At 42.4% G+C, this 23239-nt stretch overlaps 1 protein-coding gene and 1 long non-coding RNA gene across 5 annotated transcripts in view; one reads left to right on the forward strand and one right to left on the reverse strand.

Annotated features, from left to right (window-relative positions):
- Positions 1-11249, reverse strand: part of AKT1 (AKT serine/threonine kinase 1) — a 305064-nt gene extending 293815 nt beyond the window's left edge. The window contains exons 1-2 of one of the 3 annotated variants that reach the window (XM_029598073.1): positions 11130-11249; positions 5166-5310 (exon numbers count right to left, since the gene is read on the reverse strand). In XM_029598073.1, the coding sequence (XP_029453933.1) occupies positions 5166-5211 (46 nt within the window). In that variant the 5' untranslated portion in view covers positions 5212-5310; positions 11130-11249. Of the gene's footprint in view, positions 1-5165; positions 5311-10694; positions 11107-11129 lie in introns of those variants that run through there. The other 2 variants (XM_029598072.1, XM_029598074.1) reach the window with 2 other exon arrangements.
- LOC115089780 lies at positions 11191-23181 on the forward strand. Of its 2 annotated transcripts, none has more exons than XR_003856230.1 (3): positions 11191-11329; positions 20267-20403; positions 20692-23181. It is a non-coding gene; the product is annotated as an uncharacterized LOC115089780 (long non-coding RNA). The 2 variants fall into 2 exon arrangements; XR_003856229.1 differs by having other exon boundaries at positions 11198-11333.
- The last annotated feature ends 58 nt before the right edge of the window (positions 23182-23239 follow it).

The raw sequence follows: 23239 nt of genomic DNA on the forward strand, positions 1-23239 counted from the left end.
AAGGACTCTTCTCCATTAAGACATGTGTATGTGGCCAGTAACTGTTTTAAAATTTTTACCCAGCACCAGTATCAGGCTCACCATCTATGATTTCCAAGATCCCTGGAGGTTTTGTTTTTTTTTTAAACAGGCATTAGATTAGCCACCTTCCAGTCTTCAGATATTGTAGTTTTTAAATGGCAAGTTAACTATTTTGTAGTCTTTCAAAATTCTGGAATGGATGAATATTATTCAGAGCCTGGTGATTTTGTTCAATTACATCTTTCAATTTCACAGTCATTTCTGTTACTTGCTTAGAATCACCACAAAACATTTCTGGTTTGAAGTTGTCCTCAGCATCTCCACACACACCCCCCCCCCCCTTAAATAATGGAAATTTCCACTATTTCCTTGCCCTCCAAGTACCCATTTGTCATCTAGGAGGTCCAGACATTTTCATTAGTACCTCTATAGCAAGCTTCAAGTTCTCTTTGCCTACCTTAAAACGTTTTACATCAACTTTCTAGGGTTTATGTTTTCCTATTTTGGGCTGCTTTCCTTATGTTGAAAGATACACTTTTGGTTTTTCCTCTTCAACTCACCATTAAACCATGCTGTTAGTCATACAGTCTTCCTTGCTTTTTTTGTTAAAGATGAAGCACATTTTATCTAGGCTTCCAAGATATTTGGGAGTATATTGACAATTGTTCCATGCAGGATTGTAAGCAGTGTAAATAAGATCAGTAGAATTAACCAGATAGTCTAGTGTGGTAACTCCAGATGTAGTGTTATACGAAATTAAAACTATTCTATTATGGGTTAGTAAACCACATTGAGCTTTTGAGATAGTGTGGCATTAAATTTTTTTGACGTGTCCCTGCCTTAAAAAAAAAAAAAAAAAAACGACAGACTTGAGACCTTGGCAACCAATCCTTTAGGTTTTTTCTAGTTTCTTCATTTTAGTCTCCCTTTTGAAGTTATACTACTTCAGTAATTTCACTTAGCATCCATCCTCCAGTGATACTGTCAAATGTTAATTGCATTGTTAGATCTAGCAGGTGGCAATGTATGCAATATCTGCAAGTGTCTACATATCATGGATATTCACTGTGGATCTTATAAACCAGACTTGTATGATCCCAGAAAACTGGGGTGAGAGCTACTGTTTTAAGGTACTGCTCAGTAATTATGTACCATACCTGACCATGTAAAACAACTATTGTTCAGTTGGAACTACTGTAATTGTTAGGAGTGATATTGCAAGAGTAAGGTAGTAATATCATTGTAGCAAGTACAAGGAAAGCATGAAGGTTAGAAAGACATTACAGTAAAGAGTCACCTAAACACAGGGACTTCTGTTGGTAAAAGTAAAACAAGCAGATGCAATCATGATTAAGATGAGTCAAAGGAACAGAAGCAATTTGAAGGTGATCATCCCTAAACCAAGAAGGAAAAAGTGATTCAGCCCTTTTAAAATTGCTTCAGAAGACAATATAAGGAGAACTTTAACATAAGCACATTAAAACTTTACAGCATAGGATGAGAGGCAAAGTAAGAGAAAGCATTTATGAAAAAAGTCAAGGAAGGGTTTTCTTTAGGAACATGCATCTAGACAGTGCTGTAGGGCTGTGGCCACTGAGGCAGAGTAAATCTATTCAGCTCAGAGGGATTGTGGAGTAGTGCAAATGACATACCAAGTTTGGTAAATTAGTACTAAAATGACAAGTTTGTGAGCAGAGTTGATGACCCATTGTGGACTCTTTATGCATCATGAATACCTTTAACACCTAGGCAATTTTTCCCTACCTCAAAGTTTAACAAACTTCTCAGCAAGAAAGTAGTGCCTGGCTATTCAACTTCTGACCAACATTAAAGGTTCACCAAGCCCTAAAGGTTCTAATCTTCATCAATGCAGAATCAGGCCAATGCAATATTGGTGCATGTTAAAATGGGTATTGAGCACCTGCTCCCTTAACATGTGCTGATCCACCTTTCCCAGGAGTCTGGTTTAATATTTAAAAATCAGGTGCCAAGGTAAAAAGGAGGCACATGGGAAGTTGTGCACCCTAGCACCTCCTCAGCATCCATTTACCTAACCTGTGCACAGCCATAGGTTAGGAAAATGAATGCTTGTTAAGAGTGTCCCTTTTCCTAACTTGACTGCTGGCTTTTAATTCTATTTCGGTTCTCAACAATATTAAATTAGGACCTGAAAGTAACTGTTTTCTGCTTATGTAACTTTTTTTGTTTCTTCAAGAATTAATGCCTGCTCTGAGCACTCATCACATGTACATTTATGTTGATGAGGCTATTACCTATGTACTCAACTGGGCATGCTAACCCCTGTTTTGCATGAGGGGTTTTGGACATGCATCCAAAACGTGTCCAATCATGTTTTGAGCTGTGCACTGTATTGCAATGGCCTGAATGCGTTTCAGCCTTCTTGTTGGTGCACACTGCTTAACATTAACACCATACAAACCATATATTCTGCATGACTGCCTTTCATACATGGAATAAAGTCTTGATAGATTACCCATAACATGGATGGCAACTACTCAGTTTACAGAATCCCTATACAAACAAATCAAATATTGTGTTGGCACCCTGGATATACTAGACAGTTTGAGTCTAGGACTAGGGTTTGATTTCTGCAACAAGAGTCAATGTCCATTCTTTCATAAAGAGAATTTTCAGGTTTAAAAAAAGTTACTACGTGAAGAGGAAGTGAGGGGAAAACAGAATGGGACATGAAGGCATGCTTTGTGACCAACTCCTTTTAACCTAGAATTCCTACCCAATAATTTCAGTTTGCATTTTGCTCCTACTCTGGTTTCACTATAGATGTAGGAACCAGTTTATTGCAGACTGGTTCACTTCTCAAAATATTTTGTTGTGAAATGCCTGTCTCAATTCAAATTTTATTGAAGTTTAAGCCTATAGAAAAGTTAAAGATGTCCATTTCTTCTCCTACCCCAATAACTTTGGAACTATTCAGCTATGTTGCACAAAGCACCCAGTTGGCTCCAGCTCATGTCATATGCCCTCAACACCAACTGAATTTAGAATTTATGTTTTACTTTTTCAGTCACTGTAGGTATTTCTATGTCCACAGAGAAATCACAACCTAAGTTTGGACCAAGGTTACAAGAAGCAGCAGCAAAATTTGAACCCTGGCTTGCAGCCTGCTGTTTTAACCATTAGGCTACTCCTCTCCACTCCTTTTAATTTTCTACAGGGAAACAGGTCAGTTTAATTGAAATTTCAGGAAGGCCAGAATGCAAGGTAACAAATTAGTATTTTTGAGAGCTGACTTCCATCATTAGCTAAGAAATGGTGTTAGCTGACCCCAAGCAGTCTCCTATAGGAAAAATCCATTTCTAATGTTTAATGTATTAAATTCACAACCATTTGCAAAGTTTCAGCAAAGAAAAAGTCAGACATGAAAATGTTCACACCATTTTCCTATAAAAAAAAGATTCTGGCCATCAGGACTGAATTAAACTATTTGACATTTAGGAAAAATATGAAAGCCTGGTTGTTCCTGTGGGTGGGTGTAGATTAATGTATTTTGTGATTGTATTATTGCTTGATGGCACAAAGCTGACCAGAACTGTGTACAAGTACAGTACATAAAGTTGCACTTAAGTCTTTTTCATCCTCCAGTTTTAGATAACCACCCCAAAACTTCCTAAACATGCCCAAGTGACTGATCTCAGAGGGCTGGAGAAGCATCCTTTAGGACATCCCCACTGGCTATTTGTTGTAGCAGCAGTTGCTCTCTTGCTAACCTCATAACAGGAGCCAAAACTAATGTTGTTTAGTATAGTACACCTAGATTCCTTGTTTTATGTTCTGCCACAGGCATCATGGAAAAACCCAGATAAACTGAAGGCTACAAGGTTATTGAAGCAACAAGTGGCAGGATTAAGGAAAGCACCTAATGTTCCACATTAACTCCTTTCAAGGAAGCAAATTAATGAAAAAGTAGATTTCAAAAGAATTACAGAACTATTCCTAGGTTTGTTTTTAAAAACATGTCCTCTTAAAACATGAAAATCCTCATCACTACTGAGAGAAATGATTATGGATTATTTTAATCCTGATTGACTATCTAGGCAGCCTGAATTCACTTACGGAAGTTATAAACAAAGGGGCCAATGCAATACAGTGTGCTCAGCTGAGCACACTGTTTAACCTGCTGTCTGATGCAGGTTAAATAGGTGCTAATCCACCCCTAACGCAATAGGGGGATTTAACACGCATCCGATGTGGCGTGAATGAGTTAGTGCTCATCAAATGCAAATACATGTGAATAAGGCTATTACTCGTTCACTCCAAATGCAAAGAGAAATGTGCGTCTCAGACGCACATTTATTGCTCAGATATTAACACCTGCCTGGAGCAAGCGTTAATAGCTGAGCACATTGAAAAGTACAGAAAAGCAGAAAAATTTGCTTCTGTATTTTTTAAAGTAAAAAAACTGCAGATCGCCGAGTTATGAAGTTGACACCAGTAAACTGTCTGTTTTCATTAACTGGCCGTCTGCCAGTAATGAAAATGGCAGCCATTTTCATTACTGGCAGAAGGCTGGTTATGAAAAACAATGCAGAGTTTACTGGCATCTGTCTTCATAACTGGCAGCTGCAGCAGGTCGCATTAGCAAGGAGGCACTAAGTTCGTGCAAGCGACCCTAGTGCAACCCCCTAATTTACATATTGCATGTGGATGCCATGTGTGTTAAGAAAGTGGGTGCTGAAAAGTCAGTGCCCACTTTCCGCGAAGATTATTGCATCAGCCCCAAAATGCTTGAATTTTTTGCATGTCATGGAATCGGATCAGTGAAGACACCATTTCATGTTATACTTGAAAACAAGCCAAGTGGATGCTAAGGTGGTACATTAGATTGAAAACTCAGTTATCAAAAGTGGATAATGGCATGAAGGCAGCCAACAAATCGAAGATCAAGCCTGCCAATCATATGAGCTTTTAAGACTGTAGGTACATGTGAATCTGAAGAGATTCTTCATTGGCTTTATGATGTAACAACCTGCAAACCATTGAACCTTAAAGACCTATTTGTTCTTTGCAATATAGTATTCAAGACCAGCCTACTCATGAGATATTCTCATCTCAAATGTGAGCATAACCTTATGTTTACATGAGAAACTTATGATAGCACTTACCTCTTTTGTGAAGCCATCCTTCCTTCACTATTGCTACTTCATTCATAATGGCAGAAATCTCAGTTTGCACTGAACGTTTACCAAGCTGTTACTTCTTAAATGTGTACACCAGGGACCAAATAATTTTGCTTCCCTTTCACTATCTCTGTAACAAGAAAAAAAAAAGTTTAAATTACCAGACTAAGCCCTTGCACAAAATACACCAACACTAGATGTACCAGATACCTTATGCTTTTTACTCTATGAAAGTTACAAGTGAGCAAGAAAAGCAGTTTCAGATTGTGTACACTTAAGAATGTAGTTTGTGTCCATTGATACCTTCTCTCAATATTTTTATGGAGAATTATTTTCCAGACATTTGTGCTCTCCTTGCACTTAAGCATCTAATCCAAAGGTTCCCAAACCTGTTCCGAGGACCCCCAGCCAGTCAGATTTTTTGGACTATGCTTGGGATGAAGTCTGCATGCTATTGAGGTAGATTATGCAAACCTCCCTCATGTATATTCATTGTGGATATCCAAAGAACTTGACTGGCTGGGGTTCTCCAGGATAGGTTTGGGAACCCCACATTCTAGTCCATATTTCAAAACGCAATTTCAATATTGTGTTAGTAATAGGGGTGGAGTATCATTAACTTAAGACTTTATTCATTAAATGTGGGCAATGCAATATGTGCACACAGAAGACACATGATTGAGCACCTGCTCTCCTAGCGTGCTGATGCTCCTCTCCAGGGCACTCAATGTAACATTAAATGGACTGCTGCAGTAAAAAGGAGGTACTAAGGGAAATTGTGCACCCCTAGTGCCTAGACAGCAGGCACCCAGGAGCAGTGGGTTAGGAAGACTAACGCTCAATTTTATAAGCATCTGTTTTTCTAACCTGTGTAGTCACAGGTTAGGAAAATGCTCGTTAATTTGAGCATCCCTTTTCCTAACCTTACTGCCAGCACACTTAAAAAAAAAATAAATAAGAGGCTTTTCTTTTTAGTTCTTCCAACTTATCACAATATTAAGTCTGAGGAACTATAGAAAAACAGTATTTTCTGCTTTTCTGTTAATTCTTGGAGCTCAAAAAGTTAACACCTGCTCCAAGGCAGGTGCACATTTTTTTTGTATCAGGGGAAATAGCCAATAGCCTCATTAACATGTGATAAGCACTATTAGCTACTCGCTTGGACAGGCATTTGATGCACATCTATAACCCCCAAATGCAACGCATGTTGAGCCATGTGTTCCAGCCAGTGCATGGTATTCTGTCAGCCTGTTTGAATATAGGGAAAACAGCTTAGCAAATTAAACCCTTCGTATTTGACAGTATATTGTTATTATGAAATAAGACTATTATAATGCTTGCACTGCTAATTGCAGTTAGAGGCATAGAGATGTGAAGAGGCCTGTCCAGGGTTATAAAGTGATTTTAAACATGATATAAACTAAGGATTTTTATTCCAGGTATGAGACTGTTTAAAAAGAAAAGCAGATACATCAGCAAGTATAAAGATCCACATAATCATTGATACCACTTAACTCTGCATTCATACACTATAAAGTGTGGCTTTAGCTTTAAACACAAAATGTTTTAATTCTATAACATTTACCACCAAGAAATAACTTTTCACATTAGTTACTTCTCATCTCACTACTTTTTGTAATTAGCCTTAGGAAAAAAACAAAAAGGTTCAATTGCATTATTTGGTCTATTACAGCTTCCTGGATATTCAAATTCATATCCAGACAAAGGCAGACCTGAAAAGTGAACAGCAAAACAGAAGTGAAACCAAACACTTTCATGCTTCACTTTAAAAAAAAAAAAAACACACCAAGCAGGACTGTATTCTACAATTCCTAGAATGTATGAAGTTGCACTAGACTACAATCTCAACACTTGAGAACCAAACCAAGCTTGAAGAAAGCAGTATTACCCCCAGCACATTCCCTTAATAGAAGCTTTGCTAAAAACATAAGGCAGATCATTTTAAATCCGACATTCACAATAAACATGCAGATAAAGAGAACTTGCTTCAAAATGTTTCAAGCATAAAAACAATGGAAGAATTTTGCAAAAAGCTTCCACTGCTGACTCACACTGACATCAAGTGACAAAAAAAACCAAGAAAAAAAGGGAAGCTACTTGATGTTTAGGTAGAATCAGAAATGTAATATGGCATATTCATATATAGTGTGCCATCTTCAAAGCTAATGCTCCAAAAAGCACCACATTTTTCTGAAGCATTAAAGACTATGTCCTCAATTTATTCTAGTCATTCAAAGGCCCCCCCCCCCACCCCAACTTAACACTGAAGACAATTTAAACTGTCTTGTTCAAATCATGCATCCTTCCACAAGCATTTTGATTGTAGCTTATGATCAAGACCCCGTTCCTGCAATTCCACAGCCACAGTCATAAGCCACCTTTTCTTCCTCAATTCTTAGATGTGGTACTTGTGTTAGAAGAGTACAGTAAAGACACTGAAATGGAAGCAGAAAGACAAACTGTGCCTACCCAGTCACACACATGGGGGGGGGGGGATTGGTTTCATTCCCAGCTCAGGACTTCCACTCCCCGGTTTACCAGAGGTAGCACTCTCCCCACCACAGTGTCCATCGCCACAAAATGTCAACACCTAGTGGCTAGATTTAGGCCCATAATTGCAGGGTTCCAGAAGTCGTCCAGGTGAATGGCTCCCAGCACAATGACAGGACTAAAGCTGGAGATTTGGTGGGGGGGGATATCCAAGAGGACGAAAAAAATCCAGGTACTTATGAAGATTTGTAGAACCATATACCAGCCATAGTTCCAACTGAGCTGGAAACCCAAAAGACCAGGAGGAGACTGCCAGGTCGGGGGAGTGCACATCAAGGGGCAGATGTAATAAATGAGCAGTTGGACACTTTTTGAATGCACTAATCCCCTTACAGTATAAGGGACTGTGGATACATCCAAATCCCACGTCCAGCCACAGGTTAAGCAGTAGGCTCAGCTGAAGACATGCTAAGGTCCTAAACTATGTCTAGTTTAAGATGACCCCTAGCAGTAATACTAAGTCTTTGTATTCAGAAGACCCAAGTTATAGCTTAGATAACTCGTACTTAAATCCAGCACTGGCCATACTAATATTCCACAGAACTTCAAGAACGATGCAGCAAAGTTTTCCAACCCTTGCTGCAGATTCTACTTTTGAGCTGCTGCAGGAAACTAGGGGGTCGTTTGTTTGTAATACTCAAAACAATGACTCATTTTGCTACCTGGCTGCAGACAAACAATTCCATGAGCTGATCAACTAGCACTTTAGACCCCCCTCCTGTACAAACATACCCAAATTGAAATAGCACAATTTATTTTGTTTAGAGATCTCAATAGGATCCTTATAGCAGGTTTCTCCTTGTAGATGAAGAGAAAGTAAAAGTTAAGTAGATCAGTTCTACCCTTTCAGTGTTATTTTCTGTCTTCTAGAAACGTTTGTGCAAAGAGGCTCTTAGGCCTCAAATTTGAAAGATTCATGAACCACATAAGTGTCACACTATCAGGCAATACTCAACTCAAGAGATTGCTGGAAAAAAGTATCTGGCTTTGTCCTGTAGAAATATATTCCTACACATGATTTTCTACATACTTCTAAGCTTTATAGCTTTATATAAAGGAGGGAGCTTGCTCGAGGCTCTACAACCCAACCAATGCAGTAGTTTTTTTTGGGGGGGGAGGGGGGAGAAAGGAAAAAAGTTTACAAATATCGTTTGGTGTACAAGAGGAGGCTAATAGTTACCTGAATGTTAAAAAAAAGTTCCATAGTCCCATATAAATGAGCTAGCAAAGTTTGAGCCGATTTAAAATTTAAAAAACTAATATTTTAAACAAATACTGCAGTTACAGTGTGAACTTCAAGTTACCAATTCTGTTCAACTACCTATATAAACCAAGAATTGATACAATGAACTTGGAAATGTTTTTAGTTACAAGAACATTTAGCCAAAGCAAGCTTTGTGCATATTTTTTAAATGAGGGGGGGGGGGGGAAACAACTGTAGTCCCATGTAGACCAAGTGTGTTATACAACACTCCTAAGTTTAAACCCAGAAACTGCACATTGCTCTGAGGCTGGAACACTTCAAAACTAGAAACCCAAACATTTGCTGTTTATAATAGTTCAAATACTTCTGTGAATACGTGCAGTAGTAATTCATCAAGGTGGTAAACTTTTGTTTAACTTCTCAATTACTCAAAACTTGTACACCATTCATGTCAACAAGGCAGACAATCCTATGACTTTTTTGTTTTTTTAAGATAATGCCACTCAGTTAAAAGCCAGGCATTACATCTTTTTATTTTATAGCTTGTATTCAAAAAAGGATTTCTTTACAGGATTACCCACCCCCCCAAGTTTCACATATGCATCCACTCCCACTTAAGTGCTGCTGTATAGCAGCAGTAACAGCAATACATAGACTACATATAATGAATGAACTTTGAAAGATTTTCCAATAATTGTGGTCATTATAGGAAGGGCGCAGTTTTGGCTACAAGCTAAGTTACAAGGGGGAAAAAAAGAGCTGGGATAGCAAAACAGAGTAAATACTTAATTAAAAACGTTTCTAGACTACATAAAATCCACATCCATAGTTAAAGATACAGAAAAAAGTCACAGAAGCCAGCAATAGAGTATTACAGGAGTAAGAAACAAGTCGGTAAGATGAAATTCGAGTTGCTAGCACAGATAGCCTAGTCCACTCTTAAGGAAAGACATAGTAACTATATAAACATTATCACAGCATTGCGATAACTAGCTTTCTTTGAAGTACCGAAAGAAGGCATTAGTGTAATGGCTAAACAAAAGTCACATCAAGTACCAAACCAGACTCCAAATATACACGTGTTAAATAATGCAAGTCTACTTTTACCCCCAAACAGTAAAGTTAAAGTTATATCGCTTGATAGCCGATATTGTTATAACAGACTGCACAGCAGACGTAATGTGGAAAAAATAAAAAAGGGAAACAATGGTAAAAAAAAGTTAATCTGTTTTACAGATTCAAATTGTAGGCAAAGAGGTTAAGAACATTTTATCCTAATCTAAAACAAAATACAGCTCAGTTGTTATACTGTCAGTCTGTTTAAAATAAAGCTATACTACATCACTGCCATTAAAATTCCCACTAGACCACCTCAAGCAAAAGCCACAACCCTTTTATATTTAAAAAAAATGAATAAAATAAATTCCTCATTGCATCACTTCCATTTGTCTGAAATACAAAGACTGAGATTACTCGGGCCGACTTTTTTCTTATAGCGAAAAAAGCGACAAGTAATAAACTTTAAAAAATTCTTGCTTCTTGGGGGTTTTCCATTATTTGTACGTTCAGCATCTGTTTGGTAAAAAAAAAGTCACCACAACGCACTGACGCTCAGGCCAGGCCAGGCCCAGGCGGGTCCCTACCCTTACAAAAGCCACCAACCCCCAAACACCAGCGCCGAGCCCCGACTTCCAGAAAACAACCCCGGCCGCAGGCGGCAGCACCCCACGGACACTTACACAGAGCCCCCGGGAGCCAGGAACGTGCCCAGCGCAGAGGCCTAGCAGGGCAGCGCAGCTTGCACCCGATACGGCCTCACCATCACCACCACCGCCGCGGCGAGGAGGCCGGGAGCAGGGCGCCTGACGCTGCGGCTCCTCCGACGCCACAGCTCCGGCTCGTGGGCCGCACGGCACGGGGGCCCGACCCCGGCCGCCTCCACCCCCTTCACACGCGCCTCCGCGGCAGCGGCTCTGGCCTTTCCCGGGGCGGCGGGGGTGAGGGTGGGGGGAGGCGGCAGCGGCCACACGGGCTTCTCGGCCCGCCCCTGCACGGTGACCGCGGGCCGGTTTCTCGCTCACACACAAACACTCGGCTGCACCTCGCACGCTCGCGCTCATTCACTCTCTCGCACACGCACACCAGCTCGCGCTCTCCCCGCGTCTAGCACCCACCTCCGTGACGTCGCTGGGTCCTAGAGAGCGCCGGCTTCCTGCCCCGCTAGAAATAGCCGCAGCGCGCGGCCGGGGCGGGCGGGACTCGGCGCCGTGCCCTGCTTCCAGCTGTAACCGTTTACTTTTCCGGGAGGCTCGCGCGGAGCGATTCCCATTAATCCCACAGAATGCACGAACGGTGCCCTCATCACTTCTGCTACGTAGGTAATGGTTATGGGAATTGCAGATATTTTATTTAATGCACGATTGTGACATTTCATAATCTTAGGGGGGAAAAAAAAGGAAAAGCGGGAAAGAAAAGTTCTGTCATCTGGACGAGAAGGATTTAACGACTTTAATAGATCGTGGAGGGGTTTGTCCCTCCTTTGCAACAGATTTACATCCTTTTCTTTCGACACTGATCTTAATTACTGTGCCTCTGACCATTTCCTGCATATCTATCGGAAAGAAGTTCCTGGAACAGGCGCATGCCAATAGGTCGTAGCTGCTGAGGACTGTAAACATTCAGCTTGCCAATCCTTTACTGAGGAGATAGTTTTCTATTCGATATCTAAATGCTCCCACTGTGTAAATTACTGTTGGATTTAGGAATTTCCTTCTTCCTGCATGCTGAAGACATACAGTTTTACATTCCTTTCTCCAAATTATTTGAAAATACAATATCAACCCTGTTAACCTTTATGAAAGCAACACAACAGGAACTAACGCAACTTGAACTAACATTAAACCCGAAAAAGACTGAAATCATTTGATCAAGTAGAAACTCTTCAATAGTTAAACCACTGCTTCTAGACCTGGGCAATTTCCAATTTACACCCTCAAATGAAGTAGGAATTTGGGTATTTAGCTAAATGAGAAGCTAATGATGAAAAAGCACATCAAAAAATTAATCAAGATAGGTTATGCTAAGTTGCATATATTACATTGGTTGAAACCTTTATTAATTTTCAAGAACTTCCGGACTGTATTGTAAACTCTAATTTTCTCAAACCTAGATTACTGTACCTCTTTATTACTTGGTCTTCCAACTTGTCTTTTAAATGCTGCAGCAAGACTGTTGTTAGGAACCCGGAAATTTGATCACATTACACCTTCACTGATCTCACCGCACTGGCTGACAGTACAAGCCCAAATCTATTTTAAGTATTAACGCTAATATTCAAAACCATTCATTCCAGTAACGCCAGCATGATAGGTGTGACTTTACAACCATACACACCTCAGCAAACACTAAGATCTCAAAATAGAGGACTATTGACTATTCCCACAATATGGAGCACACATCTGATGCAAGTAAGAGACTATGTTTTCCACAGCAGATCCAAAGCTATGGAACTTGACGATACGTTTGATACTAGATAGAAAGAGATTTAAAAATGAGCTAAAAACATGGCTATTCAAAAAAGCATATAACCTAACTTAAAACATCAGAAAAAACAAGGACAAAGGATACTAAGTGAAGCATGAGGAATAAATTTAATGTAATGTAAGTATCATTTCAACGTACTGACTAAATTTTATTTTATTCTCTGTACTACGCGTCTGTGTCCTAGACTGTTAGTCAAATAGATTAGAACATTTATGCCTGGATTTATCAAAATGCACTAAATATCGCATGCGTGTGTTTTATGGTAATTGGCAGTTTATTGCAATTTGTGCACAGAGAGAGAGAGACTAGCCATAATGCCCTCACACTAGATAGGTATTTATATCTCTATGGGAGGCCCACCTAGTAACGCAAGGTGAAATTTAGGTATTAGTGTAGGTGTTAGGGGCCACTTTGACATTCAAAGTGAGACGTGCGACCAGAACAGTGCTCTCTTGTGAAGATTTGATGACCTTCGGCGTGAGAAAACTCACTCAAAGATGAGATTTGTGCAATGTTCTCTCAACCTAGTTTAACGTTACCCATGTAGAGAGTCCAATTTGATAGATGTTAATGCCTATCTAACCTGTCATTATTTGTTGATTTATATCTATGAATGTTACTTTTGTAAACCGTTATGATCTTGACATGGAACGACAGTATATAAAATGTCTAAATAAATAAATAACTTTTCTGAATAATATTATTATAGGATGTAACACACTTTGAGCTCTCTAGTTGGAAAAGGTGAAATAAATAAATAATGGATGATGATGGTATTGTGTTAAGCGTTGTCATAGTGATTAACTTCTCTTTTTCAAGATGGAGCTTCTCTTGTTCAAAAAAAACTGCTAATTGGAGAAGTCATAACTCCCTTTTCTTTCCTAACTCTCTCTCTCTCTCTCTCCAGTTTTCCACTATTGGCATGCAAGATTTCAGCTTAGCTACTTTTTGAATTAGTCAGTTAAGTATTGCATGAAGTTCTTGTTTTAATGTTTTCTCTTGTGCATATATTGCAGTTGGAAAGACAGTGAATTTCACAAGTGTAAACAAAAATGCATTCACCAACCCTGTTGTTCGGGGTGACTGCAGTGGAAGGGGTGTAGGATCTTGGAGCAAATCTCAGGAGTGGTGAAGGAAGGTGACCCTTTACTCAGTGTAAGGAGAAGTTCCTGTCAGAAGTCTTCCAAGTGCCATCAGATTCCCAAAATTATAAGTTATAGCTGGAGCGATGAGTGTTGAATGGCATGCTTCTACTTCTATATCTAAGAATATTAGCTTAAGAGAAATGTGGTTGTCTATTACTAGTATGAACTAGATCATTTCAGGCTGTATGGAAACCTTAAGAAATCTCTTTTGGATATCTGGAGTCAATCCATTTCAGACCAACAAATTGCAAAGGAAACGGTAACCTGTGTTGAAATTCTGGAGTCTCCAGAAAAATCCCTTCAAGACTTCAGCCTAGAATTGTTTTTCATAAAACAGATTTGCTCCTTCACAGAAGGACTGAAAATTTAGAGAATAGAGCTAGGAAAAATAATTTGTGATTTGTTAACTTCCACCATATTTCCATTGTCCCTTCTTTGACTGTGTATCATGGTTTCACCTGTTATATGTTGCACTCCTGCTCGTGGGCCCAGCCGCGAGCAGGCGCTTACCTTCGCGGCTGGGCCCACGTCTTCCTGTCCCTCCGTGGCCTGGAGGCTGCCATCTTACTGCCATCTTCGCTGCTCCTGCGGCTGGCCAGAAGCCACAGACTCCAGCCACCATGGCTCCGCCCCCAGTCTTCCTTCTTGCAGCGGGATGCCGCCGCCGACATCTGGACCTGCTCTGTGGCCCTTCTCCTGCTCCTATGTGTTCAGTGGCAGCATGGCCGCTGTCCATGGTCCAGCCCTTTCCTCCTAAGGGGTGCGGCTGCTTCTTTCTGCCGGATTTAAAGGGCCCACATCCGGATATGCCCCAGGCCCCACCTGTGGACTCCTCCCTGGGCATTTTCCTGCAGAGCCCTACAAAAGGGCTCTGCCTGCATTCACTCCTCTCCTTCACAAGGAGCCAGTTCAGGAGTTGGACTGCTCCTGGATCCTGTTCCAGCTCTCCAATCCAGGAGTCTCTGATGACGTCCTCCTCCTCCTCTTCTTCAAGGCATTCCGTTCCTCCTTGTCCTTGTCCTCTTGTTCCATGTCTTGATCTCTGCTGATGTTCCATGTTCCTGTCCTGATGTCCCGAGTCCTGAGGTTCCAGTCCTGAGGTTCCGTGATCCAAGTCCTGGTGTTCAGTGATCCAAGTCCTGATGTTCAGTGATCCAAGTCCTGGTGTTCCGCGATCCAAGTCCTGATGTTCCGTGATCCAAGTCCTGATGCTCCAGGTCCTGAATAACTCGTGCCTCCGGAGGTTACTTGCTTTTAATTCCGAGATCCGGTTTCCAAGTTCCAAGTTTTAATCCTGAGTCTGTATCCTGTTCTGACTTCGGAGGATCCAAGGGGTTACTTTGTTCCTGAGCTGTGAGACACCCTGAGCTTGTTCCGCTCTCCTCGTGGTCTGCGACCAGCTGTCTGGCTGTGTAGGGCGCTTAGGGGACAGTGTGGTCCGCGACCAGCCCACGGGCTGTGTCCTCGTCTGTGTCCTCATTCCACATCTGAGTCTCCAGTGTGGTCTGCGACCAGCCCAGCTGGGCTGTGTAGGGCGCCTGAGGGATTTTGCTTGTTCTCCGTCTGAGTCTACGTTCCAAGTCTCCTCGTCCGAGCCTACATTCCAAGTCTCCTCATCCGAGTCTACGTTCCATGTCTCCACGTCTGAGTTCACATACCAAGTTCCTTATCTGAGTCTTCTACTCTAGAGTCTTTGTCCGCCCTTGTCTCCTGTCTGGCCTGCCGCCTTTGCCGTTCCCAGCAGCAGGTCCAAAAGGGCTTGGAGTGGTCGGAGGACCTCTCGGAGACCAACCTTGCTGTGCAGGTTGGTGGGGGCCTGGGCTTCTGGTCCTAGCCCAGACGGGACCTTGTCTCACCTGCCTCGGCGCTTCCTTGGAGCTCCTCTCCTTTCGCCAGGCCCCAAGGGCACACTTCTCCCCGGGATCAGGAACGCTCCCTAGCATTCCCTCCTACGGATCCCCAACATTATACAGTCTCTCTTTGCCAATGTTCAGCCTGCTGTGCAGTATTCATCAAGTGTCCTCAGCAAGCATCACCTACAGCCTTGCCAAATATCTCCCTGCTTATCACACTACATCCAAGCTTCAGCTCTCTTTGACAATACCTCATTGCCTCTTCATGGAGTCAACCTTGGCTCTCTGACTTGCTTGCTCTTACCACATTCAATGCCTTGTGGCTTATGGCCCTGCTCTTACCTTGTAACTTGTCTTGCGGCCTACTTAGGCCTTTCCTTGCCTTGTGGGCTGTAGGCCTGCTCTTAATTTGTATCTTGCCTGCGGCCTACTCAGGCTTTTCCTTACCTTGTACCTTGTCTTGTGGCCTACTTAGGCCTTTCCCTTCCTTGTGGCCTGTGGGCCTGCTCTTACCTTGTACCTTGCCTGCGGCCTACTCAGGCTTTTCCTTACCTTGTACCTTGTCTTGCGGCCTACTCAGGCCTTTCCTTGCCTTGTGGCCCATGGGCCTGCGGTTACTTTGTACCTTGCTTGCAGCCTACTCAAGCCTTTCCTTACCTTGTGGTCCCTGGGTTTCTTGCCACACCTAGTGGCCTTCGGGCCTTAAGCTTAGGGGCCTAAGGCCTTCTGCCTTGCTGCCTTCAAGCCTCAGTGTTCCTTGTTCTGTGTTGTCCTTGCCTAATACTTGGCTGGTCCTATCCTTGCCTATCTGGCTCTGTCCTTGTTTACAATATCTGGTCCTGCCCTTGTCTGGTCTTTGTTGAGCCCTTCCCAGTCCTTGCTCAGTATCCTGCCCAGCCTGTGCCTGTGCCCGACCTCAGTCATTGCTCAGTATCCTGCCCAGCATGCACCAGTGTCTAGCCCCAGTCACTGTTCAGTATCCTGCCTCAGTCTGGGTTGGTATCCTACTGCCAGCCCACTCGGCCATCAGTTCCAGCCAGTGCCTGCCCAGCCTGTCCAGCCTCGTCCTGCCTGCCTTACCTTGCAACCATGATGTTCAGCCATAGAAGCCAAGTCCTACTAGCCCCCAGAACCCAAGGGGAACCTGTTGGGGAGGGTCTTGCTAGACAGAAGACAAACCTTAGCCCAGCCCTCTAGTCCTGCACTGCCCCTGGGGGGTTGCACCTGCACGACACTATGTTTAAGAAATATCTTCATGAAATTTTGAAGATGCCCATGGAAGCATTTTCGCCAGTCATCAAAGTGTTCTATTTTCCCCTGGCTGGCAGATGATCAGAAGAGGACCAGTGGGCTAGTGAGGAAGCTAACCTTTCTATGGATTGCCTGGATCTTTTGCAATGTCTGGCATCATCATGGGCTTACACAAAGGAATAGATGCCTTGATCTTTTTCAAACCTTTTATTGAAGTAGACATATTCATAAAAACTGCCCGACTCTGGCCGAGTTCCGCAGCATAACAGCTGCTGCCTCAGGGGCTCAGACACTCCAAATTATTGAACAAAGTACAGTGGTGTAGTCTCGCAAGTTTTTTTGGCATTACTGGTATATAATTAGGGGCGGATTTTCAGAGCCCTGCTCGCGTAAATCCGCCCAAAACCGGGCGGATTTACGCGAGCAGGGCCCTGCGCGCCGGTGAGCCTATTTTACATAGGCTCACCGGCGCGCGCAGAACCCCGGGACTCGCGTAAGTCCCGGGGTTTTCGGAGTGGGCGTGTCGGGGGGCGGGGCCGGAGCGCGCGGCGTTGCGGGGGCGTGTCGGCAGCATTTTGGGGGCGGGTACGGGGGCGTGGCTACGGCCCGGGGGCGTGGCCGCGCCCTCCGTACCCGCCCCCAGGTCGCGGCCCGGCGCGCAGGAGGCCCGCTGTCGCGCGGGGATTTACGCCTCCCTCCGGGAGGCGTAAATCCCCCGACAAAGGTAGGATGGGGGTTTAGACAGGGCCGGGCGGGTGGGTTAGGTAGGGGAAGTGAGGGGAGGGCAAAGGAAAGTTCCCTTCTAGGCCGCTCCGATTTCGGAGCGGCCTAGGAGGGAACGGGGGTAGGCTGCGCGGCTCGGCGCGCGCAGGCTATACGAAATCGATAGCCTTGCGCGCGCCGATCCAGGATTTTAGCCGATAGGCGCGACTACGCGCGTATCTACTAAAATCCAGCGTACTTTTGTTTGCGCCTGGAGCGCAAACAAAAGTAGGCTGTTCGCGCTCGTCTGAAAATCTACCCCTTACTGTTTACTGGATGAGATTTTTTTCCCCGCAATAAGGATATGTACATTCTCTGATGCTTCCCAGACCATGCCATCTAGGTGTTAAAAATCTGTGACAAGAGGATGTTGCCACTGGCACAGATTCTAGTGTTACTGGAAGTGATCTTTTCCTGGTAGGATTAATGGATCTTAATCTCTGGGAATTTTTTCCTAATACCCGCGCAGTGCTGCTGGACAATAAAACAAACCAAAATAGGATAAAACATAAACATTGTCAAGTTAAGTGTAAAACATTGATAAGACAGGCGAAGAGAGAATTTGAAATGAAGTTGGCCATAGAGGCAAAAACTCATAATAAAAACTTTTTTAAATATATCCGAAGCAAGAAACCTATGAGGGAGTCGGTTGGACCATTAGATGACCGAGGGGTTAAAGGGGCCCTTATCGAAGATAAGGCCATTGCAGAAAGACTAAATTAATTCTTCGCTTCTGTGTTTACTAATGAGGATATTGGGGAGATACCAGTTCCAGAGATGGTTTTCAAGGGTGATGAGTCAGACGAACTGAACAAAATCACTGTGAACCTGGAAGATGTAGTAGGCCAGATTGACAAACTAAAGAGTAGCAAATCACCTGGACCGGATGGTATGCATCCTACGGTACTGAAGGAACTCAAAAATGAAATTTCTGATCTATTAGTTAAAATTTGTAACCTATCATTAAAATCATCCATTGTACCCGAAGACTGGATGGTGGCCAATGTAACCCCAATATTTAAAAAAGGCTTCAGGGGCGAACCAGGTAACTATAGCCCAGTAAGCCTGACTTCAGTGCCAGGAAAAATAGTGGAAACTATTCTCAAGATCAAAATCATAGAGCATATAGAAAGACATGATTTAATGGAACACAGTCAACACGGATTTACCCAAGGGAAGTCTTGCCTAACAAATCTGCTTCATTTTTTTGAAGGGGTTAATAAACATGTGGATAAAGGTGAAACAGTAGATGTAGTGTATTTGGATTTTCAGAAGGCGTTTGACAAAGTCCCTCATGAGAGGCTTCTACGTAAACTAAAAAGTCATGAGATAGGAGGTGATGTCCTTGTGTGGATTACAAATTAGATAAAAGACAGGAAACAGAGAGTAGGATTAAATGGTCAATTTTCTCAGTGGAAAAGGGTAAACAATGGGGTGCCTCAGGGATCTGTACTTGGACCGGTGCTTTTCAATATATATATATAAATGATCTGGAAAGGAATATGACGAGTGAGGTTATCAAATTTGCGGATGATACAAAATTATTCAGAGTGGTTAAATCACAAGCAGACTGTGATACATTACAGGAGGACCTTGCAAGACTGGAAGATTGGGCATCCAAATGGCAGATGAAATTTAATGTGGACAAGTGCAAGGTGTTGAATAAAGGGAAAAATAACCCTTGCTGTAGTTTCACGATGTTAGGTTCCATATTAAGAGCTAATTCCCAGGAAAAAGATCTAGGCATTATAGTGGATAATACTTTAAAATTGTCGGCTCAGTGTGCTGCAGCAGTCAAAAAAGCAAACAGAATGTTAGGAATTATTAGGAAGGGAATGGTTAATAAAACGGAAAATGTCATAATGCCTCTATATCGCTCCATGGTGAGACCGCACCTTCAATTCTGTGTACAATTCTGGTCGCCGCATCTCAAAAAAGATATAGTTGCAATGGAGAAGGTACAGGGAAGGGCAACCAAAATGATAAAGGGGATGGAACAGCTCCCCTATGAGGAAAGGCTGAAGAGGTTAGGGCTGTTCAGCTTGGAGAAGAGATGGCTGAGGGGGGGATATGATAGAGGTCTTTAAGATCATGAGAGGTCTTGAACGAGTAGCTGTGAATCGGTTATGTACACTTTCGAATAATAGAAAGACTAGGGGGCATTCCATGAAGTTAGCAAGTAGCACATTTAAGTTAGTTATAGTGACTTAGGGAATGGCCTCTGCTATTACTGGCATCAGTGGCATGGGATCTTCTTGGTGTTTGGGTACTTGCCAGGTTCTTGTGGCCTGGTTTGGCCTCTGTTGGAAACAGGATGCTGGACTTGATGGACCCTTGGTCTGACCCAGCATGGCAATTTCTTATGTTCTTATGTTCTAAGAGTCATTGCCATTGAAGAACCCATACAAGTGGGCAGTACATGACTTTCAGTAGATGAAAAACAAAGCTGAACCCTACACAATCTCTGCCTCTACTGTGCAGCGCAAGGACATTTTTTTTAGCTGTTGTCCCGCAAGTCCAGACACCTCTGTAAGGAGAAGTCTGGTTGGGGGGGGGGGGGGCAGTTTTTCACCACTTTGTGTCCTTCCCATAATTAATTATAACAGTGTCCCTCACCTTCAGAAAACACTCAGTTCAAACTGAAGCCTTAGTAGACTCTGGAGCCAGGGGTAACTTTATTCAGGAATTGCTGTTACGTCAGTGTAGATGCCCTATTACCAGTTTGACCACAACTTGTGTTATTTCTTTTGTCTACAGACAACCCTTACCCAGTCACGTGACTGTGACCATAAAGGACGTTAGAATGCTGTCTGGTAATTCAAACTCTGTACTTGGGCAGTTGATCCTCAGTGAGATGAGAAGATACAGATTTCTACCTGTGCTCTTATGTTAAAGTAAGTTTTATTTATTTAGGCCCAAATAGACACTTGCTCTGTAAAAACAATATCATGCCAGTATGTGTTTATGCAATATATCCAGACTTCATGTGGGCAAGGGAGCTACACCTTGTAGTGACCCAAGCTATTCATATATACCGAGCAACTCTATCAGGTTCTACTGCTTGTCTCATACATAATAACTATCACATAAAAACCTTTCTACAAGCCAACACAGAGTAAACTTCCAGAAAGCATTATATAATTGGCTTTGTGTCTGACTTACTATGTTTTTTTTTCTTATAGACGCAAGATGGGAAGAGAGCTTTAGTAAATCAGGCCCTTCACTTTTAGAATGTTAAAGGGGAAATTGCCAGGATCGACAAAACAAGAATTTGAATATTTTTGTGAGGGTCATTTCACCCAAATTCAAGCAGAAATGTATTCAGCAGCTTCAGTGATTAAAAATAAATGACACCCTTTAAAAAAAATGTAATTCAACAAAACCAGATAAACCCCCTTTTAAAAACTGGATTTTAGACCTGCTTCTGTTCAGCACTGTATAATATGTACCAGGGATGGTTTATCTTAACAATATCTGTAACTGTATTTTAATCCTCCTACTCCTAAAGGCTTCTTAATTGCAATGGTCAGCTGACAGGGTGCTAACTTGCAGAGGTTCTGTCTCAGCCAAAAGGGTAAGAAGGAACCATTCTCAATTCATGGTTCATACCTCACATTTTATCTTAGCCAAAAGGTAAAGAAGCGATCTTATCTTCTGAATGCCTTTAGGGAGTGAATATTTAATGGAATGGTAATCAGTGCTAAGCTTGGGGGAAAAGGCACCGTTATGTAATTGGTCTGCGGTCTGTTTGTATCTCATACATTTATTCCTTACTTGGTAGGGCAATTTGACTTGGGAATGCCATGTTACATCAGAGCAAAATAGTGTAAATCAATGGGTTAAACTGATTAGCATGACTTTTAACAAAAAAACCTAATACTTATTTTTTAAAAAGTAAATGCATAATACATGATATGCACATGACCCTCAATATCTCTTTCCTGATATATCAGAATCACTCCACTGACATTAATAAAATTGACAGGAGGAAGTGTAATGAGCGTGTTTCCACTGTGATGTCACTACTAACCAAGAGCAAGCATGCAAAAATACTTGCCCCTGCTTCAGTCACCACACTGCTTCGTTTAAATGTGCTCAGAGCCAATTATGGAGCCCAAGGTCATGAGATACAGTGAGCAAAAAAAGAAAAATAAAGAATAGAGATCTGAAGATGTAAAGATGCACTTTCCGTGCCTCTTTCTAGGTTGGTTTACCCCTTGCCACCCTGTTGCCTACTTTGCCAGATAGTCTGGTCTGTCCCTGGGAGAAGCCAGTGACTAGGTAGTACTGGAGATTTCTGAAAGAAGGCCAGTACCTCAGCAGCAGACTTGGAGCCTTATGGGATCTCTATGCTCACTTTTTTTATTAACCACTCTTTTTGATAATGTTTTCTTACCTGAGCTGTTGATTAATTTATTTGATTTATATTCCGCTTTTTGGCACTTCAAAATGGATTAGATTTAGATACTGTAAGTTTTTCCTTATCCCCAGAGGGTTTACATTTAGGGACAGTAACTTTAAAATGAGCACACACCCATATATGCACTTATGTGGGCGTAAGCACATATGTGCTAGAATTTTATATCGTCCACACAAGTGCACGCGCGTTATATAAAATACACCTAGCAGGAATATGTGTGCTCCTCATTTTAAGCAGCTACATGAGAAAGTGTTATTTGTGGTTTTTCCTTAGGACTTGGCTTTTACACGTGCCAGTGAGCACATTTTATAACATGTTTGCCCAGTCTTATCTATAGGTCATCCAGACTCCTCTGGTTCTTCAGCCTGCACTCCCCCCGGTATACCCTGACCCCTCACTCAGTCAGTTTTTGTCTATAAAGAGTTTTATTCTGCCTTGCACCTAATAATAAACACAAGTAAATATGCGCAAGTAACAGCCCTATCTGTGCTGCATTCGCAGGTTATAAAATCAAGATTTATGCACCTAAATGTTGAGCCCGCACAGGAATGCCCCCACCCAACCCAAGTCTGCTTCTTTTTTATACGAGCAAAGTTATTTGAGCACGGCTATTTACACATGTATGCGCAAGGTTTATAAAATAGCAGTAGCGCGAATTAAGTGCTGCTTCACACATCTGCTATTTTATGTGCTCACATTGCTTTTAAAATTCACCTTTATGTCTGTACCTGAGGCAATTGAGGGTAAAGTGACTCGCCCAAGGTCACAAGGAGTGGCACATCTGTCATGGGAGGGAGAGAGGAAACAACTTCTATGAGGGAGTCCATCCGTGTTTGCCTGCCGTATGCTGCTACAGTAAATAGTACACTTGCACCTCATCAGAGCGAGAATGAATCACGCCAGGAGGCTGAATCTCCCATGGAAGAAAGCTCTCTTCAGGGCATTTGCTTACTAATGAAATTATTACTATGGAAATATGGAGTGCCTAATTAGAGTGGGCTGAACTTTAGGACCCAATCAGAGAATCTCTTGAGTTATTGTGCCAATCCAAGGAAACCTTATTTCTCTATCCAATCCCCATTACAGTGATGGCTTAGTCTCTTCAGAGACCGTGTCCTCACTAAAGGGTAGATTTTAAAAGGCCCGCGTGCGTAAATCCCAGCCTTTACACTCGTGGCTGGGCCTTGCGTGCGCCGGGCGAATTTTCAAAGGGGCCCGGCCACGCGCATAAAGCCCGGTACGCACATAAGTGCCAGGCCTCTTCAAAGGGGCAGGAAGGGGGGGGGGGGCTGAAGTAACTTGTAAAACAA

The sequence above is a fragment of the Rhinatrema bivittatum genome, chromosome 4, assembly GCF_901001135.1.
Source record: "Rhinatrema bivittatum chromosome 4, aRhiBiv1.1, whole genome shotgun sequence".
Classification (NCBI taxonomy): domain Eukaryota; kingdom Metazoa; phylum Chordata; class Amphibia; order Gymnophiona; family Rhinatrematidae; genus Rhinatrema; species Rhinatrema bivittatum.